Source organism: Heptranchias perlo, chromosome 12 (genome assembly GCF_035084215.1).
Source record: "Heptranchias perlo isolate sHepPer1 chromosome 12, sHepPer1.hap1, whole genome shotgun sequence".
In the NCBI taxonomy this organism is placed as follows: Eukaryota; Metazoa; Chordata; class Chondrichthyes; order Hexanchiformes; family Hexanchidae; genus Heptranchias; species Heptranchias perlo.
This window is the reverse complement of record NC_090336.1, coordinates 75,096,512-75,104,859: the sequence shown is the minus strand read 5'-3', so window position 1 is coordinate 75,104,859 and position 8,348 is coordinate 75,096,512. Positions and strand designations below refer to the sequence as shown.

Here is an 8,348-nt window from a genome sequence, read left to right as displayed (position 1 = left end):
TTAGTGTGTGTGTGTGTATATATATAGTGTGTGTATATAGTGTGTGTGTATATATATATATATATAGTGTGTGTATATAGTGTGTATGTGTATATAGTGTGTGTGTATATAGTGTGTATGTGTATATAGTGTGTGTGTGTATATAGTGTGTGTGTATATAGTGTGTGTATATATATATAGTGTGTGTGTATATATAGTGTGTGTGTATATATATAGTGTGTGTGTATATATAGTGTGTGTGTATATATATAGTGTGTGTGTGTATATATAGTGTGTGTATATATATAGTGTGTGTGTATGTATGTTTATATATACATGTATATGTGTATATATATATCATCATAGTAGATACAGCACAGAAGGAGGCCGGCTCTTTGAAAGAGCTGTCCAATTAATCCCATTCCCCCTGCTCTTTCCCCATTGCCCTGCAAATTTTTTTCTCTTGGGTCTGGGGGTCTCTGGGCTAGAGGGGTTTGGGTTTGGGGTCTCTGCACTAGGGATTTAGGTTTGGGGGTCTCTAGGTTAGGGGTTTGGGTTTGGGGGTCTCTGCACTAGGGGTTTGGGTTTGGGGGTCTCTGCGCTGGGAGTTTGGGTTTGGGGGTCTCTGCACTAGGGGTTTGGGTCTGGGGGTCTCTGCACTAGGGGTTTGGGTTTGGGGGTCTCTGGGTTAGGGGTTTGGGTCTGGGGGTCTCTGGGTTAGGGGTTTGGGTCTGGGGGTCTCTGCACTAGGGGTTTGGGTCTGGGTGTCTCTGGGCTAGGGGTTTGGCTTTGGGGGTCTCTGGGCTAGGGGTTTGGGTTTGGGGGTCTCTGCACTAGGAGTTTGCATTTGGGGGTCTCTGCACTAGAAGGGGTGGGTCCAAGCCCCTTTTGGAAGTTACCATTGAATCTGCTTCCACCGCCCTTTCAGGGGATCCCAGATCAGAACAACTCACTGCGTCAAAAAATGTTTCCTCATCTCCCCCTCTGGCTCTTTTGCCAATCACCTTAAATCTGTGTCCTCTGGTTACTGACCCTCCTGCCACTGGAAACAGTTTCTCCTTATTTACTCTATCAAAACCCCTCATGATTTTGAACACCTCTATTAAATCTCCCCTGAACCTTCTCTGCTCTAAGGAGAACAATCCCAGCTTCTCCAGTCTCTCCACACAACTGAAGTCCCTCATCCCTGGCACCATTTTGGTAAATCTCTTCTGCTCCCTCTCTGAGGCCTTCACATCCTTAAGAACATAAGAAATAAGAGCAGGAGTAGGCCATTCAGCCCCTCGAGTCTGCTCCGCCATTCAATCAGATCATGGCTGATCTTCTACCTCAACTCCACTTTCCTGCCCGATCCCCATATCCCCTGATTTCCCTAGAGTCCAAAAATCTATTGATCTCAGTCTTGAATATACTCAATGACTGAGCATCCACAGCCCTCTGGGGGAGAGAATTCCAAAGATTCACAACCCTCTGTGTGAAGAAATTCCTCCTCATCTCAGTCCTAAACGGCCGACCCCTTATCCTGCGACTATGACCCCTAGTTCTAGACTCTCCAGCCAGGGGAAACAGCCTCTCAGCATCTACCCTGTCAAGCCCCCTCAGAATCTTGTATGTTTCAATGAGATCACCTCTCATCCTTCTAAACTCCAGAGAGAAGAGGCCCATTCTACTCAATGTGGTGGAGGTGGATTCAGTCGTGGCCTTTGGGGGGGAATTGGATGGGTACTTGAGACAAGGAGGTGTACAGGGCTACGGGGATGGGGTGGGGGAGTGGGACCGGCCAGATTGCTTATGCATGGAGCTGGCGCGGACTTGATGGGTTGAATGGCCTCCTTCCATACTGTAACCTTTCTATGATTCTATTAATCTCTCCTCATAGGACAACCTTGTCATCCCAGGAATCAATCCAGTGAACCTTTGTTGCACCCCCTCCAAGGCAAGTATATCCTTCCTTAGATAAGGAGACCAAAACTGTACACAGTCCTCCAGGTGTGGTCTCACCAAAGCCCTGTACAATTGCAGCAAGACTTCCTTACTCTTGTACTCCAACCCTCTTGCAATAAAGGCCAACTACTGATGTTAGGAAAGTAGGATTAGGCCGAATATTAATATTAGTAAAAACATAATGCTGGAGAAATTAATGGGACTGAAAGCCGATAAATCCCCAGGACCTGATAATCTGCATCCCAGAGTACTAAAAGAGGTAGCCATGGAAATAGTGGATGCATTAGTTGTCATCTTCCAAAATTCTATAGATTATGGAACAGTTCCTGCAGATTGGAGGGTGGCAAAAGTAATCCCACTATTTTAAAAAAGGAGGGAGAGAGAAAACAGGGAATTACAGACCAGTTAGCCTAACATCAGTAGTGGGGAAAATGCTAGAATCTATTATAAAGGATGTGATAACAGAACACTTAGAAAATATCAATAGGATTAGACAAAGTCAACATGGGTTTATGAAAGGGAAATCATGTTTGACAAACCTACTGGAGTTTTTTGAGGATGTAACTGGTAGAATAGATAAGGGAGAACCAGTGGATGTGGTGTATTTGGATTTTCAGAAGGCTTTTGAGAAGGTCCCACATAAGAGGTTAGTGTGCAAAATTAAAGCACATGGGATTGGGGGGAATATACTGGCATGGATTGAGAATTGGTTGACAGACAGGAAACAGAGAGTAGGAATAAACGGGTCTTTTTCCGGGTGACAGGCAGTGACTAGTGGGGTACCGCAGGGATCAGTGCTTGGGCCCCAGCTATTCACAATATATAGCAATGATTTGAATGAGGGAACTAAAAGTTATATTTTCAAGTTTGCTGATGACACAAAACTAGGTGGGATTGTGAGTTGTGAGGAGGATGCAAAGAGGCTTCAAGGTGATTTAGACAAGTTGAGTGAGTGGGCAAATACATGGCAGATGCAGTATAATGTGGATAAATGTGAAGTTATCCACTTTGGAAGGAAAAACAGAAAGCAGAGTATTATTTAAATGGTGAGAGATTGGGAAATGTTGATGTACAAAGGGACCTGGGTGTCCTTGTACACTAGTCGCTGAAAGCGAGCATTCAGGTGCAGCAAGCAGTTAGGAAGGCGAATGGTATGTTGGCCTTCATTGCAAGAGGATTTGAGTACAGGAGCAGGGATGTCTTACTGCAGTTATACAGGGCCTTGGTGAGACCACATCTGGAGTATTGAGTGCAGTTTTGGTCTCCTTATCTGAGGAAGGATGTCCTTGCCATGGAGGGAGTGCAACGAAGGTTTACCAGACTGATTCCTGGGATGGCAGGACTGATGTATGAGGAGAGATTGGGTCGACTAGGCCTATATTCACTAGAGTTTAGAAGAATGAGAGGTGATCTCATCGAAACATATAAAATTCTAACAGGACTAGACAGACTGGATGCAGGGAGGACGTTCCCGATGGCTGGGGAGTCCAGAACCAGGGGTCACAGTCTCAGGATACGGGGAATGCCATTTAGAACCGAGATGAGGAGAAACTTCTTCACTCAGAGGGTGGTGAACCTGTGGAATTCTCTACCACAGAAGGCAGTGGAGGACAAGTCACTGAATATATTTAAGAAGGAGCTAGATAGATTTCTAGACACAAAAGTCATCAAGGGGTATGGGGAGAGAGCGGGAATATGGTATTGAGATAGAGGATCAGCCATGATCATATTGAATGGCAGAGCAGGCTCGAAGGGCCGAATGTCCTACTCCTGCTCCTATTTTCTATGTTTTTATGAATGGCCTCCTTCTGTGCCGTAAATTTTCTGTGATTCTATGATTTTATGATTTCTGGGATGAGAAGGTTGTCCCATGAGGAGAGATTGAGTAGAATGGACCTGTATTCTCTGGAGTTTAGAAGAATGAGAGGTGATCTCATTGAAACGTATAAAACTCTTAAAGGAGGCTTGACAGGGTAGATGCTGAGAGGCTGTTTCTCCTGGCTGGAGAGTCTGGAACTAGGGGGCATAGTCTCAGGATAAGGAGTTGGCCATTTAGGACCGAGATGAGGAGGAATTCCTTCTCTCAGAGAATTGTGAATCTTTGGAATTCTCCAGCCCAGGGGGATGTGAATGCTCAGTCATTGAGTATATTCAAGACTGAGATCGATAGGGCTTAAACGTAGGGGGCATGATTAAGAAATTTGCGGATAACACAAAGATAGGCCGTGTGGTTGATAGTGAGGAGGAAAGCTGTAGACTGCAGGAAGATATCAATGGACTGGTCAGGTGGGCAGAAAAGTGGCAAATGGAATTCAATCCAGAGAAGTGTGAGGTAATGCATTTGGGGAGGGCAAACAAGGCAAGGGAGTACATAATAAATGGGAGGTTACTGAGAGGTGTAGAGGAAGTGAGGGACCTTGGAGTGCATGTCCACAGATCCCTGAAGGTAGCAGGACAGGTAGATAAGGTGGTTAAAAAGGCATATGGGATACTTTCCTTTATTAGCTGAGGCATAGAATATAAGAGCAGGGAGGTTATGCTGGAACTGTATAAAACATTGGTTAGGTCACATAGAATCATAGAATCATAGAATCATAGAAGTTACAACATGGAAACAGGCCCTTCGGCCCAACATGTCCATGTCGCCCAGTTTATACCACTAAGCTAGTCCCAATTGCCTGCACTTGGCCCATATCCCTCTATACCCATCTTACCCATGTAACGGTCCAAATGCTTTTTAAAAGACAAAATTGTACCCGCCTCTCCTACTGCCTCTGGCAGCTCGTTCCAGACACTCACCACCCTTTGAGTGAAAAAATTGCCCCTCTGGACCCTTTTGTATCTCTCCCCTCTCACCTTAAATCTATGCCCCCTCGTTATAGACTCCCCTACCTTTGGGAAAAGATTTTGACTATCTACCTTATCTATGCCCCTCATTATTTTATAGACTTCTATAAGATCACCCCTTAACCTCCTACTCTCCAAGGAAAAAAGTCCCAGTCTGTCTAACCTCTCCCTATAAGTCAAACCATCAAGTCCCGGTAGCATCCTAGTAAATCTTTTCTGCACTCTTTCTAGTTTAATAATATCCTTTCTATAATAGGGTGACCAGAACTGTACGCAGTACTCCAAGTGTGGCCTCACCAATGCCCTGTACAACTTCAACAAGACATCCCAACTCCTGCATTCAATGTTCTGAGCAATGAAACCAAGCATGCCGAATGCCTTCTTCACCACCCTATCCACCTGTGACTCCACTTTCAAGGAGCTATGAACCTGTACTCCTAGATCTCTTTGTTCTATAACTCTCCCCAATGCCCTACCATTAACGGAGTAGGTCCTGGCCCGATTCGATCTACCAAAATGCATCACCACAGCTTGAGTACTGTGTACAGTTCTGGTCACCACATTACAAGAAGGATGTAATCGCACTGGAGAGGGTGCAGAGGAGATTTACGAGGATGTTGCCAGGACTGGAGAATTTTAGCTATGAGGAAAGATTGGATAGGCTGGGGTTGTTTTCCTTGGAACAGAGGAGGCTGAGGGGAGATTTAATTGAGGTGTTCAAAATTATGAGGGGACTAGATAGAGTGGATAGGAAGGACCTATTTCCCTTAGCAGAGAGGTCAATAACCAGGGGGCAGAGATTTAAAGTGATTGGTGGAAGGATTAGAGTGGAAATGAGGAAAACTTTTTTCCCCCCAGAGGGTGGTGGGGTCTGGAACTCACTGCCTGAGAGGGTGGGAGAGGCAGAAACCCTCAACTCATTAAAAAAATCCCTGGATGTGCACCTGAAGAGCCGTGACCTGCAGGGCTACGGACCAAGTGCGGGAAAGTGGGATTAGGCTGGGTGGCTCGTTTCTCAGCTAGCGCGGACACGATGGGCCGAATGGCCTCCTTCTTTGCCCTGAATTTTCTATGATTCTATGATAGATTATTGGTCATGAAGGGAATCCTGGGATATGGGGATCGGGCGGGAAAGTGGAGTTGTGGTAGAAAATTAGCCAATGATCTGATTGAATGGCGGAGCAGGTTAGAGGGGCTGAACGGCCTACTCCTGCTCCTATTTCTTATGTTCTTATGTTCTTACTCTCATGATCTCAATCAAGCCATCTCCCACCATTTCCTTCTATCCCTCACTACCCTCATTACCCTCCCCCTTCGAACCCCACTTCCATCTGCATCCCCCCACCCCGGAAACAAACTTTCCCCCAAGTCATTTACAATGGCACTATTAAACTCCCAACTGTGTAGCCTTTGGCCACATTATTTCAGCGAGCACAGGGGGTGATGGGAGAATAGGACTTGGTGCGAGTTAGGATACGGGGGGGCAGCAGAGTTTTGGATGAGCTGAAGTTTATGGAGGGTGGGAGATGGGAGGCCGGGCAGGAGCGCATTGGAATAGTCGAGACTTATCTGGCGCGAATGTTACTTGCCACTTATCAGCCCAAGTCTGGATGTTGTCCAGGTCTTGCTGCATGCGGGCTCGGACTGCTTCATTATTTGAGGGGTTGCGAATGGAACTGAACACTGTGCAGTCATCAGCGAACATCCCCATTTCTGACCTTATGATGGAGGGAAGGTCATTGATGAAGCAGCTGAAGATGGTTGGGCCGAGGACACTGCCCTGAGGAACTCCTGAAGCAATGCCCTGGGGCTGAGATGATTGGCCTCCAACAACCACTACCATCTTCCTTTGTGCTGGGTATGACTCCAGCCACTGGAGAGTTTTCCCCCTGATTCCCTTTGACTTCAATTTTACTGGGGCTCCTTGGTGCCACACTCTGTCAAATGCTGCCTTGATGTCAAGGGCAGTCACTCTCACCTCACCTCTGGAATTCAGCTCTTTTGTCCATGTTTGGACCAAGGCTGTAATGAGGTCTGGAGCCGAGTGGTCCTGGCTGAACCCAAACTGAGCATCGGTGAGCAGGTTATTGGTGAGTAAGTGCTGCTTGATAGCACTGTCGACGACACCTTCCATCACTTTGCTGATGATTGAGAGTAGACTGATGGGGCGGTAATTGGCCGGATTGGATTTGTCCTGCTTTTTGTGGACAGGACATACCTGGGCAATTTTCCACATTGTCGGGTGGATGCCAGTGTTGTAGCTGTACTGGAACAGCTTGGCTAGAGGCGCAGCTAGTTCTGGAACACAAGTCTTCAGCACTACAGCTGGGATGTTGTCGGGGCCCATAGCCTTTGCTGTATCCAGTGCACTCAGCCGTTTCTTGATATCACGTGGGATGAATCGAATTGGCTGAAGACTGGCTCCTGTGATGGTGGGGATATCGGGAGGAGGCCGAGATGGATCATCCACTCGGCACTTCTGGCTGAAGATGGTTGCAAACACCTGCAGGCGATTGTTAGCGGGACAATTAACCTCGTTAAAAAGAAAGAAAGACTTGCATTTATATAGCGCCTTTCACGACCTCAGGATGTCCCAAAGCGCTTTACAGACAGTGAAGGACTTTTGAAGTGCGGTCACTGTTGTAATGTAGGAAATGGTGCAGCCAATTTACGCACAGCAAGATCCCACAAACAAGAATGAGATAAATGACCAGATCATGTGATGTTGGTTGAGGGATAAATATTGGCCCAGGACACTGGGGAGAACTCCCCCCTGCTCTACTTCAAACTGTGCCGTGGGATCTTTTACATCCACCTGAGAGGGCAGACGGGGCCTCGGTTTAGCATTTCATCCAAAACACGGCACCTCTGACAGTGCAGCTCTCCCTCAGGACTGCACTGGGACTGTCGGCCTGGATTGTGCGCAAGTCTCTGGAGTGGGGCTTGATCCTATGACCTTCTGGCTCAGGGGTGAGAGAGTGCTGCCCACTGAGTCGGCGTTAAGCAGCTGTGTTAAAATTGAATGTCACCCAATTTGAAATTGAGCGTTTCCAGCCCAGGTTTCCCGGGGCTTGTGAATCTCGCCAGTGAAACGGAGGAGAGTTTGAGCCGCACGTCATGTGGGTATTTTATGTGAATAAAAACTCAGCTATTTCATCTGGTCTCCCAGCTCCCCCTGGCAAACGTTTGGCAGAGTGTTCTCGTGTTGAATCAGCTTTTGCAAAATTTTGGAGCCCATCAAAACTGACAAGATCAGGACGGGGTTGGGGGGGGCACGCAATGGATGTATTCCAGAGGAGATCTGAGGAGGAGGAAAATGTCCATCGACGGCAGCCACCTCGTGCAGTCCTGGGATCTGCGGGTCCACGGGAGAGAGGTGCACGTCAAGGAACTGGAGAAAGCAGAGAGGAGACCATCAGAGCGGCCGAGGTCGCAGGAGGTACGACCCACGTGAGAGGGCGCGCGGACAGAGGCTGAGGTTCCTGGACCTCTCTGAGGAGCAGTGCCTACGCAGGCTCAGACTGAGACGCCAGGTGGTCGCAGGCGTCTGCAGCCCCCTTGAGGAAGAGATGCTCCCC

At 47.4% G+C, this 8,348-nt stretch overlaps 1 protein-coding gene across 1 annotated transcript in view; it reads right to left on the bottom strand.

The window, feature by feature from the left end:
* Positions 1–7,889, bottom strand: part of LOC137327799 (D(4) dopamine receptor-like) — a 61,846-nt gene extending 53,957 nt beyond the window's left edge. The window contains exon 1 of the mRNA XM_067993606.1: positions 7,885–7,889. Within this exon, the coding sequence (XP_067849707.1) occupies positions 7,885–7,889 (5 nt within the window). The remainder of the gene's footprint in view (positions 1–7,884) is intronic.
* Positions 7,890–8,348: the final 459 nt, after the last annotated feature.